This window comes from Biomphalaria glabrata, chromosome 4, assembly GCF_947242115.1.
Source record: "Biomphalaria glabrata chromosome 4, xgBioGlab47.1, whole genome shotgun sequence".
NCBI lineage: Eukaryota > Metazoa > Mollusca > Gastropoda > Planorbidae > Biomphalaria > Biomphalaria glabrata.
The window spans coordinates 37897869-37915356 of record NC_074714.1 but is presented as its reverse complement, the minus strand read 5'-3'; the positions used below and the strand labels follow the sequence as shown (position 1 = coordinate 37915356).

The following is a 17488-nucleotide window of genomic DNA, read 5'->3' as shown; positions in this document are numbered from 1 at the left end:
ATTTGTAATCGTGGAAAATAAAATGTTTCTTATATATAGTGGTGAATGAGTGGTTAAACGCCTGGGTCTAGGGTTCGAATCTCGATGAAGACTTGATAATGAATATCGTGCTTTTAGGACGACGCTGAGTGCACTTATTCCTACAGGGTACCTAACATTAGTTGGGGAAAGTGAAGGTGGTGGTCGTTGTGCTGGCAACATGACACCATCCTGCCATAGAAACTTATGATCTGTTTATCATCTGCCGTATAGATCGCAAGGTCTGAAATGGGTTGTTAACTTTTGTAATGTGTGTCAATAACTTTGTTCTTGGCATAATATGTTTGTTTTAGTGTAACCCCTGGAAATACTTTGAGCTGGTTATATGCATGGTCTAAAAATTATTATGCCAAAAGTTTAATAAGATAGACTTTATCTCTTGATGAGGGTATTTTTTTTTATAGTCACTGATCTTCTCATACTCATAGTGAGCGTAGTACATGTACATCTTTGACATTTGTTACTTGATTGTAATTATTTTGAAGAAACGTCTTGTCTATACTTAGGACTAGCATAATGCTAAAATATGAAACAAAGGAGGTGCGTTTAGATATAATTATTATATTTATTATTAAATTTAGGCTACATACGATAGTTGTAAATCAATAATCACACAACTACTGACCTATATCAAATGTTCACACTGTCTTTAATTGTTCACATGAAACTTTTTTTTCCGAATTTTTTTCTTCTGACATTTCCATTCAAAACACGTTTTCGCACATCTCTACATTCGCACCACGCTGCACCCCGACGTAACAGGATAGTAGTCCTAACAGGACGACCGAATCGGGCCCCGCTTTTAAAGGAGTCCGGCGCTGTAGTCCTGAGGTGAAAACAAAGTTTATCAACTCAACAGACCTAGACCTAGATTTTGCGTTATATTGTAAATTACTAATAGGAGCTTTTTTTTTAAATAAATCCTTCGCCAAACATACTTCAATATCAAATCTCATAGACCTTCACCTTGTCTCTTATTAGTTCTATCATATTATGTGATCGTCTGCTGTAGATCTTAAAAAAAGACGCCTGTGTTTTCTTCAACAAATAGTCGCCGCATATTCCGCGTATTAGTATCGACAAACAAAAAAATAATTTAAAAAAAATGTCTAGTAGTTTGCGTATTCCTAACGCCAAATCGAAAAAAAAAATAAAAAAAATTATCGTATCCTATCTAGGCTTTTGACTTGGCCGAAGGTCTCATGTGGTGGAAAGAAAACCCAGGATCGACTGTTCATGTCCTCGTGTGCACCCTTACAAACTTGAGACGCACTGATTGTATAGAGAAAATTCTCCATGACATGGGTGAGTTAAAGTACACATATGTATATTTTAAATCTATACATTCTAAAGTATGGATATAAAAAATAACATTAATTGTGGAAATCTATCTATCTATCTATCTATCTATCTATCTATCTATCTATCTATCTATCTATCTATCTATCTATCTATCTATCTATCTATCTATCTATCTATCTATCTATCTATCTATCTATCTATCTATCTATCTATCTATCTATCTATCTATCTATCTATCTATCTATCTATCTATCTATCTATCTATCTATCTATCTATCTATCTATCTATCTATCTATCTATCTATCTATCTATCAATCCACCCACCCATCTATCCATCTATCCATCCATCCATCTATCCATCTATATAATATAATGTTGTGTACAGGTTTGCAAAAGATAATGGAAAGCAGCTGAAATAAAATTTAAAAAAAATCTGCTAAATAAAAAGAATCGTATACAAATTCTTGTACAAAATTCTCATTACAAAAGAACATAATGTCATGTTAAACTTGAAGTTTTTGTTTGGCCTGAATAGAAAACCACGTGTGGTTTTATTTTGGAGACTATCAAATAAGTCCAAACAACTTTTAAAATTACTTCAATATACCGGTATCTCTGGTTTTCAAAGTGTTACTAGATCTAGTTCTAAGATTTCATTTTTTTTTTACCTGAAGATTTTTACGTTTGAATTGAGACTTAACAAAAAATGGACGTTCCTCTATCCACCAAAAGCATCAACTGTCTTTTTAGAAGAGAAATGGGACAAAGTGGTTGGGTGTGACCCCCAAGCATTTTGTTTCTATGCATTGCTCTAACCCCAGACATCACAAAATTGTAACAGAATTATTTAAACAAAAAAAAATGTTTCGTATGTTAACGCAACAATCATGGCTGTAAAGTCCCCTTCTAACCTGTCCATTTACTAAAAAGACATCCAATATAAGAAAAACACATCCAAATCTGTTATCTATGTTTTTGTTTCAACTAGAGATGGGAATCGAACCCAACTTTTAAAGTTCGGATTCGGTTCGGTTCGATGACGAGTATAGTTCGGGTTCGGTCCGGTCCGGTCAAAATTTCGGATTCGGTTCGATGTTGTAATGTAGTAATGTTTAATTCAATTATTAATTAGATAAAACAGCGATGTGAAACCTTATTCGACCGGTGGGCCATTTTAATTTCTAGCATTCGTGTCGCGGGCCACCTAACAGAAAAGATACAAAAAACGTTACATAAAAAAATAAAGCACTTTTTTAAATTTTTCTAAAAATTTTTCTCTTTCAGACCTTACGATCTATAGGGCAGATGATGTAAAGGTCATCTATTTCTGTGGTCCACGGTTAACGAGGGTGTCATACAACCATCACAACGATCAACCGCCTTTACGTTTCCCCAACTTACGTCAGGTACCCATTAAAGCTTGGTGGACTCAGAGGCGACCTTAAGATCCCGAAATTAAAAATCTCAGTCTCACAAGGATTCAAACCTGGGACCTTCGGATCGCAAGTCAAGCGCTTTACCACTCAGCCACCGCGCCTCACACCTAAATATAATATTTACACTAATTCATGGGATGTTTATCCAAAACCAACTTCGATGAGACACCAAGTTGAAGCACTGAATTTAGATGCTTGTCTTCAAGGCGATTACGCCACATTGGTTTCATCCCTTTCCGCCTGCTAAATGAAGAGTTGCAACTTTCGTTTAGAAGGCGCGTATGTCAGCCTGATTTAACTTCTCGCCACAGAGGTTCTGTTTGACCTGACAATTTTTATAATAACTCTTGCCGCTATGTCATCCAGCAATACTTCTGGCGGTATCAGTAGTCACTTCTGGCGGTATCAGTAGTCACTTCTGGCGGTATCAGTAGTCACTTCTGGCGGTATCAGTAGTCACTTTTGGCGGTATCAGTAGTCACTTCTGGCGGTATCAGTAGTCACTTCTGGCGGTATCAGTAGTCACTCCCACTAATTTTGTCCCAAAGGAAAGAAGCCTCCTCCTCCTCCATGATGTCTGAAACTTCTTTGAACAGATTCTTTGCCAGTGGTGGTCCCTCAATGCATGTTCCTCATAGCAGATATCTTTTCTATGATTTAAAAATTGCTTTTCGTACTGCGAACAAGTAGCAAGAGTTGAATGCTATCAGATATGTCGGCGCTAATGGTAAACATTTCCAGCGCTTCCACTCTATCTCTTAGTTTTATAATTGAGATTTCTAATTGTCATGAGAAAAAGAGTGGCGGCTTCAACTGCATTCCTTTTTTCGTTACACATTTTTCTTGTTGGCTTAAACTAAGAATGCTGCCGTATTTGTTTATGTTTTTCGTTTCATAATGCTGTTTAAAGAAACGTTCTTTAAAAACAGCCACAAACATCTCTATACAACATAGTGGCTTATTTGCGTGCTGCATAACAAGGCAAAGATCTGTCCAACTTTTCCTGGTAGTTTCTACTTGCAGACTCTACTTTTCCTTTCGTCGACTCTCCCATTTCATTAGCGCACAAATATTAAATGTTACGGTACCATTCGAGGTGCATCAAAAGAAGACGACCCAAAATGTTCCACGTGAGTATTCCCAAAATTTAAAATAACTGTCAAATCATCTCACTGGAACAAAGTTTTTATTTTTTCTTACTTAAAAAATATTGCGAAATCTTTGATTCAGTTCGGTCAAGGTAAGGACAGTTCGTTCGGTTCGGAATGATCAGTTAATAAGTTCGGGTTCGGTTCGGTCGTAAGTGAGGTTCGAGTTCGGTTTGTTTCCCATCTCTAGTTTTAACCCAGTCCCGTTTTCGATAGGGCTTATTTGTTACAGATTATTTCTAGCCTGAAGTTATGTGGCAATTTTACCTGGGTCTCCTGCTTAAGTAGGCTAACTTGTTTTGAAAAAAAAAGGGGGGGGGGAGGGCTAACTGCTTTAGTTGGGGAGATGTTTAAGTGGCAAGGCGGGAGAGATTGCAAGTGGTGTCCTGCTTCTACACAGTACCTGTGCTGTCAACATTGGTATGTCCTGGCGTAGCCAATCAAGGATGTCCCGTTTGAGAACCGAATTTCCTTTTCCTCTTAATGGATAATTCCTAAGCTTTTAGCTAAAAAGAAAGTGGAAAAACGTAGACGTATTTCTGCCTAGATTGAGTCTGATGTAATGCTTTGTCTACAATAATTCTAAAACCATTATAGTGCCGTTTTAAATTTGTTTCACTCTCAGTGGATTATAAATTTAAATATTTTACGCATCCTAATACAACGGTGATAATGTAAATTCTTTAATTCAATCTTATTCGTATTGTGGTGACATTCCTTTGCTTCATTTTAATTGGATACATTGCATAGATCTAGAAATCATCCATGAAAACAGCGGCTATTATTTAGGCTTTAGACGCTGTCTAAATTCGATAATTTGATGATTCAAACTGTAGAACACTATGAAATCTAACAAAATAAACATTTGTGTGCCATTTAAAGTTCATTTGAGGGCTAAAGTTTTATTCTTAATGTAAACAATGCGGATTTCAAACACGGTAGTTGACTGCAATATACCGAAGTCTAGATACAATGTTAACAACGGTGAGTTTATAGATTGACTTGTGGTCATGGTTAACGAAGCCTAAGCTCATCTTCAATATGTGGTTGTCTACCTTTTTTTATGTTCATCTTTTTGTTTATTGTTTTGTGCTGTTGCCTTTAGGGCAGTCTAGGAATTACTCCAATTACATATAGATCTAGTGTGAGGTCATTACTGAGCAATGGTTCAATGGGTAGGCCCTATTTCCTATTAATATTACATGTAATTATTGATTTCTTTTGTAAACCTTTTTTTTTCGGTGCCCGTTAGTAGGACTGTGTTTGGCTGTGGCTCTTTTTGACTGTCTTTATTTATGCATTTTGCGAAACAATTTTTAACAAAGTATTTTTTGACTTATTTTATGTTTAAAACAACAACAAACAAATAAACACCAAAAAAAAACAACAAAAAAAAAACATTAATTTAAAAAAAAATGGACCTTTCATGCGACTTCGTCTTTGTTCACATTTATTCTGACGTTACATTTCTCTGGAGGACTCGACAGTGTGCGTCTACTGTAAGAAAATAGCTTGTTTGTGTAACTCTAGATCGAGATAGTCTAAATGAGGACACATCAAATTGACGAGTCTAAAAAAAACAACAACTTGCTATGAGCTTCTCAACAGGATTTAAAGTTAAAGGTCGTCTAACATTATAAATTTAAAAAAAAACAATATTAAGCCTAAAGGCCTACTAGATAGGCCTAATGTAGGTCAACCTATAGGGTCAACAGACAGGGAGCGGTCTACTGCTGTTGCTATTAATATTATGAAACTTGTGCTCCTTGATGACGCAAATCTATTTAGTTTGATGGATATACTAGGCAGGCAACGTATCCAGGGGCGGAATGGTCTTTTGAATGTGTTGTCATGTATGGTGTGTTATTCTGCATAAAAAAACAACCAACAAACACGCAAAATGTACGTAGGCCTACGATATAGATCTAATTACTTTGAAGGAAATGCCATCTTAGTAAAAAAAAAAAATAACCAGAAAACTAACCAGAAAACTAACTAACAAATTTTTAAATTCAATAATTAATTTTTGACACGGGTTCTTATCGTGTAGAAAATATTTGAGAGAGAGAGAGAGACTGACAGACAAAGTGAGACAGGAAATAATTAATCTTCCGATCTTCTTCTTTTCATTTTCTTACGTTTTTTTTTTTCAATTGAGTTTCTTTTTACCCCACCCCTATTCTCCATATCTCTTGCTCTTCTTTTCTTACTTATTGTATTTTGTTGCTCATAGAACGAGATCTTATAAATCAGGATAAAAACAAAAAGATTATTGTGGTTAGGCTAACTAGATGATGAAAATCCCAAAACACCTGTAAATCTTACAAATAGACGTTTTTTTCTTCTATATATATCCCATAACCTCATGGTGTTTTTTGTTTTGTTTTTGGCTATTAGAATCACAAATTCTTGTTAATTATAACTATTCTTCTTCTGTACAAAATATGAATTTAAAACATGATCGCCATCGATCACATCCAATGTAAGACTCAGATATTTCTTGGCTTGTACAAATATGAATTTAAAACATGATCGCCATCGATCACATCCAATGTAAGACTCAGATATTGCTTGGCTTGTACAAATATGAATTTAAAACATGATCGCCATCGATCACATCCAATGTAAGACTCAGATATTGCTTGGCCTGTACAAATATGAATTTAAAACATGATCGCCATCGATCACATCCAATGTAAGACTCAGATATTGCTTGGCCTGTACAAATATGAATTTAAAACATGATCGCCATCGATCACATCTAATGTAAGACTCAGATATTGCTTGGCCCGTACAAATATGAATTTAAAACATGATCGCCATCGATCACATCCAATGTAAGACTTCGATAGATATTGCTTGGCCTGCACAAATATGAATATAAAACATGATCGCCATCGATCACATCTAATGTAAGACTCAGATATTGCTTGGCCTGTACAAATATGAATTTAAAACATGATCGCCATCGATCACATCCAATGTAAGACTCAGATATTGCTTGGCCTGTACAAATATGACCTGCGTGAAAATGTCGAGCAAGAAAATTCTTGCATGACATTTTTAGCGGCCCCCGAAAGGGGAAAAGACGCTATTAGTTTTGTGTGTCTGTCTGTCCGTCCGTCCGTCCCGTTTAGATCTTGTAAACTAGAAAAGATAGTGAAAATCTGACATCATAATATTTTAGACCATTCAAAGTTCTGATACAACGGCTAACGGCTATTTTTTTTTTTAAAGCGAAAAATCTAATTTTTAAAATCAATTATGCAAGCAGTGTTTTCATAAAAATACACCACTTTTACAACTATCCATTATTAGTATTAACAAACACTGGAGGCTATTTAGTGAGGGAGATTAATATTTATTATATTTTTAACACATTTATACAAACGGTTTTAGATTTCTTGCCAATTTTTTTTTTAACAAATGTATTGCTAAGTTAAATAGGTTCTACTATACTAAATACTACATTTACAAAAAAAAAAATGTTTACCTTTTTTAAAAAGAAAAAAAAAACTATTTACTATGCATATAAGTGGAACGTAATTTAAAACAATAATTAATAAGTAGTTTTTCATATTATCGCGTGAACTGCAGTGCGGCATTCTACAGACAGGACACTTAACTAAAGGATGATTTTTAGCGGCCCCCGAAAGGGGAAAAGACGCTATTAGTTTTGCCTGAAATTTCTGTCCTTCTGTCCCGTTTAGATCTCGTAAACTAAAAAGATAGTGAAAATCCGACATTAAAATATTTTAGACCATTCAAAGTTCTGATGCAACGGCTATGTTTTTCTTTTCTGAAAGCGAAAAATCTAGTTTTTTAAATCACTTATGCAAGCAGTTTTTTCATAAAAATACACCACTTTTACAACTATTCACTATTAATAGTAACAAACACGGGACGCTCTTTAGTATGGAAAATCCAGACCAATCATATTTGTAACTCATTTATGCCAATGGCTTTAGATTTTTTGTCAATTTTTTTTTTTTATATTTGCATTGCCAAGTTAAGTAAGTTCTATCATACTAACTGCTACATTCCACATTTTTTTTTATACTTTTTTTTAAAGAGAAAATATCTATTTAGTATGCATATAAGTTGGACATAATTTAAAACAACAATTAATAAGTAGTTTTTCATATTATCGCATGAACCGCAGTGCTGCACTATAACAATAGAACACTTAACTAAAGGAATTATTTTTTTACGGAAATGTGTTTTTATCTTGAGGATTTGAATAAGAGATTGACCCTTTACAAAACAATTAGATCAACTAAATAATCATCATATGACATCAGTTAGGTCGGGTTCACATCTAAGTTCACCTTCACCTATCCCTTGGTCTGCTGGACAGTTGAGGTACCACACACGATCTGTCAATCTTCTTTCTCCATTCTTCTCTGTCATTTTTCTTTGATAGAATTTCATTCTGATGTTCTTTCTGAAAATATTGAAACCTGCCTTTTTACCTGTCTGGGTGGACCACTTCGGGGGTCGATTTTGAGTTTGTGTTTCCACACAAACTGTCTTTGTAACCTTGTTTTATTTTTATTTTACCTATCTCAAAGTTGATGAAATTGTTTAATTAATTTAAACCTCTTGCAAATAGACCATCGAATGATGTTATGAAAGTTTAAGTGTATACTTGACAGAATAAATAAAATTTTCAATATGATCGTAGTTGTACTTTATTGTCATATGCCCCTCGTATTGCATAGAGCCGTCACGTCGTCTCGATGTTGCTGTGATCAAGAAGGTTAAAAAAAAAGTGAATATTATCGGGCAAGATTCGAGCATCGACCAATAGAGTGTCAACAACACCATTCTCACGACCAGCCACCCACACCTACACATTATTGTATATTTCTAAATAAAAATAGGTGTAGGCCTACATTAGGCCCACTTATACGTAGTTTATTCAGTTTATATATACATGTAAGAAACACTCCTCCACATGGATTAATCGGCCTTTTAGTGTGTCGCCGCTGTGACAAAACACACACTCACTTCCTTTGGGCTTTCCCAATCCAGTCATCTTATGCTAAAAATACTTCTGGTCTATTGTGTTCTCATTGCAATTGGTTCTCAGCAAGAGCGTGGCATTCTTTTCAATCTTTTACTCTTAATCTACACTTCATAAATTTTGATTTTTTCTTTAACTGACGACTCTAAAACAAGAGGCCTACAGAAAATACGAGAGTTGCTGTGCTGGTATTCTAGATCTATAGGTCTATACCGTTTATAAATATGTTAGTAATGTTAACAGTTAGATCTAGATCTCGTCTAGTAATAGATCTAGATCTAGAATCATCTGTCTAGATCTATATTGTGTTTCGTCCAACGCTGTCTTGAAACAAATAAGATTCAGTAGTCAACGAAAGAAAAAAGCGAAATCTTTGTCTACTCAATAGATCTCAGCCTAAAATGGATTTTTACTCACAAGACTTCTAGAATGTCCAGATTTAGCAAGTAGGTTAGATGACTAGTTTAGCAACAGATTTATTTTTTAATTCTGCAATTTTAATATGCGGTATTTCGTTTCTTTTATTGTAACAACACTGTTGACATGCGTACTAGTCTAGATCTATATTATTTACTGGTACACACAGTGACAGTGGTAGCTTTATGGTGTGTAACAACTGATATGGTTTTAAAATCAACATTTAAATTTTTCTCTCGTGTATCTCTTCTCGTTCTTGGCTTCCCTCTTTATCTCCCACCCCTCTCTCTCCCTCCCTTCCCCCCTTAAATTTCCTCACTCTTTCTGTTGTAATATTTCCTCACTCTTTCTATTGTAATACTTCGTCTTCTTCACTCTTTCTATTGTAATAGCCTACTCCCTCGTTTTTTGTAGCACTTCCTATTCCTAACTCTTTTTTTTTTTTTTTGTAATACTCTTTCCTCTTCCCTCTTTCTACTGTAATGCTTCTCTTTCTTTTCTATAACTCCCTCATCCTAACTCTTTCTATTGTAATACAATAAGATATTGGAACTGGAGAATCTAAGTTGATGTTACTTTGACCATGCCTCTTGCTGGAATTAGACTACTTATGGTGAACAGTCATTACAGTACCATAGAAGAATAAATAGGCTTACAAGATTCTTCTTCTAGCCAGCTTTATTGCTGCTGAGCTGTGAGCTCTTTTGCAGATTGTGCCAAGGAAAAAAAGTGTGCTGTTTTCTTCAGTTGTTCAGCACTGCCATACAGGGTGTTAGTTATGTTGGGCTGTAGTGGAAGTAGGGTCTGCCTAAGGTGGATTAGGGAGGGGCATTCAAAGAGGATATGGTTTACGATTTCATAATTTCATAAGGGTGGGGGCAGTGTCTGCAAAGGGGGAGTTGTGTGGAGTTTATTTTGTTCAGATGGTAATTTAATAGAGGTGTCGTGTGTCCTGTTCTTAGTTGGAAAATTGTAGATTGTTCTTTGCGGGGGAGGAAGTTAATACTGTCCAGTTTGTTAGGCATAGTCATTTCTTTGTACATGGCTCTGCCTGTGTTTCCTGATGCCCATTGGTTTATAATAGCCACTCCTCTTTGTGATTGTTGACTAACAGGCTTACAAAGAAAAGAAAATTGTTGTGGTTTGTTAAGTTTGTTTTAAATAAGTTCAATGTGGAAGCAGGATTATGCATGCTCTTTTTAGCATAAACTAAATGTAAAACTGTTGGGCCACAGGCTTATAGATCTATACATAATTTCTAGACTTTGATAGAGTAAATTAATTATACAAAACCATTTTTTTAATATTTAGAACTCAATACGATGCAGCTGTATCTAAAAATAGAACAAAGCCAAGATGACTGTACTGGACCATTCAACCCTCGATTCAGACAAGTCACCACCAACAGCGAGTTCACGCTAGGCCAAGCTTTGGAGAATGTACTGGACGGTGTGTTTGAGAACTATGTGATCATTGGGCCTGGCACCTGGGTAGAGTGGTCAACGCTGGCTAAAGAGCTGAAGGTAATTACATTAATATGGCATCAGTAATCTCAACATAAAATACGCAGCAAGCAGAAAATTAATTATAAATATAGCGTCTTTATTTTTTCACCACTCTCCATTTACCAGGGGCAGCAACTCACTCTTCTTTACCAATTGCCAAGTGAAAATACTGATTTAAAAAAGACTATTTCACTAAGATCACACTATTCAAGACCTGCTGACAACAGCTTAAGACATGAGGTATAGTTATGTTATTTATGCATTTATTCAATGGTTACTTTTTTTAACTAAATAATTTTAGGTTCCTACATCATAACATGTATGATCTATATTGAAATCTCTTTGAACTTTTCAAAAACTGTACCTTTTTGTATCCTCCCCTCTTATAATTCTTTACTAAAACTAAAGTTTTCTGATTACAAACAAAGATGTTATTGAAGTTTAATCATAACAGGGTATAATGTACAAATTTGAAAAAAAACAATTCTGTCAGAATGTAGAAAAAATTACGGAGATTAAGAGTTAATAGACGTTTTTTTTTTTATTTTGTCTTGGGGTGCTCATAAGAATGTTGAGAAGATATACCTTATCTCTCCTTGTCAGTACCTACATCAATAAGAATAAAAAATAATAAACCATTAAAACAGTGAATAGTTGATAATCTTAAAACACTGTTGTGACCTTGTAATATAATAAGGTCATACGACCAGTGACTTCTGCTGTACTTGCAAGTTATCCCATAGACACACTACTGTCTCATCTCAATTCATTTGTTTGTCTTTTAAATACTATTTAACCCTAATCTAAACCCTAAAAACAACACATACAGGAGAGGATAAGAGATTAAGTAGACATATAATATTTACAGAAACCAACCGATTAATAACAAATAAATAAAGTCTACTTAGCTCGTTATTGAAAAACACATTCCCATAACAGTGGCACACTCCTCTTTAGTAACACAGTCAGAGCACAACAACAAAAGAATATTATATAAACATCACATGGATTTAGTTCAAAATAATGTACACTGGTCAGCTTAAAGACTCAAGAGAAAGTGACAATTGAATACAGTCAACTGAGACTTAAATAGTGTATTAAAGGGAACTAAATCTTCTTGACAAAAAAATAACTAACTTTATTATCCTTCTTGTCATAATAATAACATTTGATTCTTTTAATTCAGGTGTACATAGATGAGCTTAAGTATCCAGTATTAGACACATCCTTCTCATCAATGAAAAGTGACTCTAACAATGTAACTACAGACTGTGAGCTGGATGAAGAGTTATCTCAATATAATAATAAACCATCCTCATCCACACTCAGCATGAGCTCTTTAGACAACAACATCAGGGAGTTCACATTGGACTATGAAACTCAAACGAAGGCCCCTGTTACCAACAATACATCCAGCTCGCAGTCTAAAACCTTACCAGATAAAAGTTTTCGGTTACCTGACCACAGTGATGACTTACTCTCTCAGCCAGCTAACATTCCTCACTTCAGCATAATTTCAGGGGAAGTTGTACTTGATTCTCATCACAGTGAAGTGAAACAGAATAACTTAAGCTACCATTACCAGACTCACCCCCCTCAAAACTTAGAGTCAGATGTAGGGGTGTGGGAATCCAATCCAGCACCTAATCATCAGTGGGTAGCCTTGCCCAACAGTGTGCAGGTGGGTATTGATGTAGGAAGCTGGAACACAATGTCTACTACTGAAAGTCTGACTCCTCAGCAGGAAGCTCATTTCACACCCACTGAAACTACAAGCTGTGAGGATGAATCAATATATGTCAGACCATCATTTATTGAAACATGCTTTAAGAATAAAATTAAACAGGTTGAGCAAACCAGGCCCACAATTCAACAGCCTTTTGATCAACACTGTACTTTAAATCATTTGATTGACACGAGCAGAATAAAACAGGATGTTGAAAACCACAGTTGTCAAGCTGAGGAGCATTCAAAGCCACAGAGAAACTTCTTTCACCACACCCCACCTCCTGAACAGCATTTGAATCTTCAACAATTTGAAGATACACCGCCATTACATACAAAAAAGCCTGAGCCTCACTATGAACATATGAACAGTCCCCATTTAGCTTCAGTTCAAGAAAGAAATCAGGATGAAGAGAAACAGTATATGCAGATGACTGCACCAAACTCTTTCAATCAAGCCATAGCAAACTCTAGCTTATTTACACCAGAAAATCAAGCTGATCTATCTGAGAAGTATAGATTTAAACATTCTCGGCACCACAGTTCTCCAGGCTTTTTCCCAGAAAATGCTAATTTGATAAGCAACATGCAGGAGTTGAGAAGCAGTTTCAGTTCCAAAAACAGTCACCATACTCAAAGTCCATTGGAAGATAACGGGGGTATTCCTTATACACATGTAGTCCCCATCTTTGATACCACACCGCTTAGTCAAAATAGCCATCGTTATTTTGACCTGTTCAACCCTTCTCATCCAAACCATGATGCTCTTGGTCAACCCATGAATAGTCGGCATAGCAACAAGATTGCCAGAGCCGGAAAAAATGGAATGATAAAAAGCTATAGTTCAGATGACAGCCATGGGTACAATTACATTGATTCAGTGAAATTAGCTTCTCACAGGAAGTCTTTAAATATTGAAGATGAACTTTCACAGATAGAAGGATGGAAGCCTAAAGAAAATGGTGATACGGTAAGTTATTTAACTTTTTTAAAACTAATCAATAAATAAATATTTCATTTTAAAACCAAAACATTAACAAATGTAGTTTATAGTGTCTTCATGTAAAGTCTTGTACACTGAATTGGATGTCAACATGAGCTAGTTATCAAAAAGGATGTGAACATGTAGTTGAACAATTCCAATAGTTGTATGATTTGGATGAGTTAGAATTGTTATTGAGTTCTGATATGTTAACTGTGAAGACCTATATTACTCTAAACTCCAAATCCAAAATATGTGCATCCATTTTATCCATAAAATTTCCTTTAAAGAAAAGGACATATGTAAATAATTGGCATCCTTGGCAGCCTATGCCTTGTCAGTGATTCACTAGTGAAGAATGATTTGAATTGAAAGACTGGTTCACACATGGAATATTTACATTTCTTTTTTAGATTAAAGGTGTATTCTTAAATCTTTCTGATAGTTCCTGAATCCTTCGTAATTAATTGAAGCAGTGATGTAGGGAGAAGTATTAGCCTGTTGCCGATTGTCTGTTGCATTCTCCTTCATCAGCTTTTTATTATCTTATAAAATACAGACGTTACTTCAAAAAAGAAGATGATTACATCCTACGTGTTATGCATCTAGTCATGCATGTTAAAAAATGACTTAAACTCTGCCAAGTCATTGGTTTTCCTGGCTGCCTCAGGCAACCCATTCCATGCCCTAATAGCACTAGGGAAGAAGGAGTTTTGTACAAATTTGTCCTAGCATATGGAACTAGGAATGTGCCTTTATGTTTCAGATAATCAGTCCTATATCTGAGATGAACTGCACAGTGGTTTTCATATTAAGAACTCTCTAATGCTGTTTGCATTGTAAAAGGGTGTTGTGGGGCCAGTAAGTTTTTCAGGCCTCTTGATAAAGTATGCAGCTTTGAATGATGTGGAAGTGGTGATCAGCATACTTAAAAGACACTTGACAAGGGCTTGCTTTGCTGGCTAGTTCCAACTTTCATCTTCCAGAACATTTGTTTCTCATTCTGTTGTGTCCCATACAGAGGTAAACAATTATTTGTTGATCTTGTTTCCTGCCTTTTGTTCCTTTGGTATCTGATGTTGTCTGCTGTTAGGCTTGGTTGATTGGTTGCCATTGTTAGCAGGTGGCAAGACCAATTATACACATTTGTTAATGAATGCTGCACCACCATTGTCTTTGTCTTAGTGTAGCCATTCTAATTTAATAAACTGTTATAAATTTCTTTATTTCCAGATTTTGAAAACAATTGAACCTTATAGAAATCGTGAAGGTCATTATTTGATATGGAAATCTCGAAGGCACCAAAACTTTGTTCTTACCATAAGGTAATTTCTAAATTTTTATACGCAAGACCAATCACTTTTGTTCCTACTATGCATAAGCGCACAATATTTTTGGTATTTTTCAGAAAAATAAAACCATCATCTTACAATATTATCATCTCCAACCACCTCTGTGATGCCAAAGCCCATAATGGGCCCAGGCCTGCTCCAAATCCTCATTTTCATCATCTTTCCTAAGCTTTATGTCTCCATGCTTTAAGCCTATTTTTTTCCAATATGTCATTATAGCCTGAAGCTATAGTATTTGTTGTCCAACTTTGTTTTTGATGAAACACTATATTTGCCTCTCAAACATTCTTTCATAGTGACAATGTACTTTTTTTTCACTATCATTATAAATGGGTCTTCAAATAGTATAGCCCATCCCCTCTATTCATTTTAATCATCTAGTGTCTCATAAAGCTGTCAAAATTTTTCTTCTGAAATATTATCTATTTTTTTTTGTCAGTGACCAAGTCTCACTTTCATACATAACTGCTAGTCTTACGATAGTTTTGTAGATAAGTTTTCTTTGTTTTACTTAAGATTGTTTAGCTTTTAAATATACAGTGATTGTTTTTGAAATGTCAGGATATCTGCATCTATCCTGTCCATATTATGCTCATATAAATATATATGCATGACTAGATGCATATGACTAGGGACATGACATATTCAGCTTCTTTTTTTGAAGTAACTTCTGTATTTTATAAGATAAGATATAAGTTGTGTAGAAGAATGTTAATGATATTTTTGTGTGTGTTCTATCTTCAGAATGTTGATATTTGTTTCTTTCTAATCTTTCAGCCACCAGCAACAGTTTATTCACCTAAAGATTAATGAAAGCAAACATGCTAATGGAAAACTCTACTACATTTATGAAAATGGTTACTTTTCGGACAGTTTGCTGGAACTGATCAATCACTACAGGATAAATGGGATTAAGACTAGGGTCCTTGCAGTTGGAGGAAACAAGATTCACAATGAGCATATCAGTTTGTTGAAAGCTATTAGATAAAACATGTTTTACTGCAATGTGGCATTTACACAGACAACTTGATTGTTGTTAACTCTTGCTCAAATAGCCATTTTTATATCTCTGGCCCTTCCTCCAAAACTGCTCTCTTTACCAAGAGGCCTGTATAAGACACTGGCCCCAAAACACCCCAATAGAAAGAAAACTATATGGAGAACTCCCTGATTTGGAAACCACTGCGCAGTTCATCTCATGTATTAGTCTAGTCATCTGAACGCTCCAACATAACAATGAGAACGAAGAAGAAGAAGAAAGAATATCTCTGGCCATTTATTGCTTGGTTGAAGAGAGTTCCAATGGAGACTTCATTATTTGGAGAAGTTACATGAAGCTTCAAAGGATGGATATTGTTTCTAATGTGCAGTTTGCTTTTTTTAAAACCACACTACAGAAATTTTTAGTGATTTAGTTTTTTTCATTTATTTTATTCTGTCAAAGAATTGGATATAACAGAAGACAGGGAAAAAAATGTCTTTTGGCTTAAATTGAAGTCAATGAAAAAAATGATAAAGGAAGACTTTTACTCTTGAAAATGAGATGGCTTGTTTATTAGATAATTGACAAAGCAATAAGAACATTCATAATAGCTTCCTTGGCAACTCCAAAATCTATGCATCTCAGGCAAGGTTGGGAAAGTAGACGGTTGAAAAAAAAGTAAATTTAGTGTGATTTCTTAATGCTTTTGTAGCCAGCTTTCTCTAAAGGCATTTCTCATCTTCTTCCCAGTCAACAGTAATCAATGCCAACATATTTCTTGTACCTCGCCTTCAAGATGATCATCAATCATGCAATTTACTTAGAAACCTATGTGGAATAATATATTTTAAGTGTCCTTGAGTCTTAGAGTTCCAGTCCTGAAATAGCTGAATGTGTGTAAATCCTCACAGCTATAATCAGTACCTGACATTTGTTGGTTAACTGTAAAGGTGGTCTCTGTTTGTGTAAACAATGCCAACATATTTCTTGTACCTTGCCCGGGACAACAAAAAAAAGTCAGCATGTCAAAAGCAATAGCTTCTGTGCAATAGTATATATATATAATGTATGTTCTTGTCATTAAAAAAAGATTCTCGACTCATGACCTATGTTAATCAACTAACATTCCTCTTGTACATATACTGAAATTCTATTTTAATTAGGGCTGAATTTTATGTATTGATGTAATATGGTGACATGTTCAAATAACTTAGCTGTGGATTTTTTTATTTTTTTTTGGCCAATGGGTAATGGATGGTTGCCCAGTGTAAACCAGGCAATTAAAAACAACCACTTATTTATATATATATACTTGTATATAAGAGAGCATTCTGTTCTTCATCTAGGGTATGTGTTAACAATGTTTCACTACTCGATATATTCACTTCTGTTGAGTGTCATAGGTATTTTTTTCCCACACATATTGCTGTTAGACTAAAAGTTGTATTTGTTTATTTTCTAAAACTTAAATAATATTTTATAATTGCAATCTTGCCATTTATTCAAAATATTGTTGGTAACTTTGTTAAAAGATTTTAATAAACTATTGTTCTTGGTAATGCCATGAAATGTC

The 17488-nt window shown here is 34.9% G+C and overlaps 2 protein-coding genes across 6 annotated transcripts in view; one reads left to right on the top strand and one right to left on the bottom strand.

Moving 5' to 3' along the window:
* The window catches only part of LOC106052042 (brevican core protein-like), a 14234-nt gene extending 13441 nt beyond the window's left edge, over nucleotides 1–793 (bottom strand). Inside the window, exon 1 of the mRNA XM_056025354.1 lies at nucleotides 665–793. The gene's annotated coding sequence lies outside the window, so the exon portion shown is untranslated. The remainder of the gene's footprint in view (nucleotides 1–664) is intronic.
* Nucleotides 1–17488, top strand: part of LOC106050207 (uncharacterized) — a 19488-nt gene extending 2000 nt beyond the window's left edge. For 2 of the 5 annotated variants that reach the window (XM_056025347.1, XM_056025346.1), the window contains exons 3-8: nucleotides 1218–1344; nucleotides 10681–10892; nucleotides 11001–11114; nucleotides 12061–13569; nucleotides 14815–14906; nucleotides 15711–17488. In XM_056025347.1, coding sequence (XP_055881322.1) covers nucleotides 1218–1344; nucleotides 10681–10892; nucleotides 11001–11114; nucleotides 12061–13569; nucleotides 14815–14906; nucleotides 15711–15921 — 2265 coding nt within the window. In that variant the 3' untranslated portion in view covers nucleotides 15922–17488. Of the gene's footprint in view, nucleotides 1–1217; nucleotides 1345–4277; nucleotides 4911–8967; nucleotides 9399–10680; nucleotides 10893–11000; nucleotides 11115–12060; nucleotides 13570–14814; nucleotides 14907–15710 lie in introns of those variants that run through there. The other 3 variants (XM_056025348.1, XM_056025349.1, XM_056025350.1) reach the window with 3 other exon arrangements.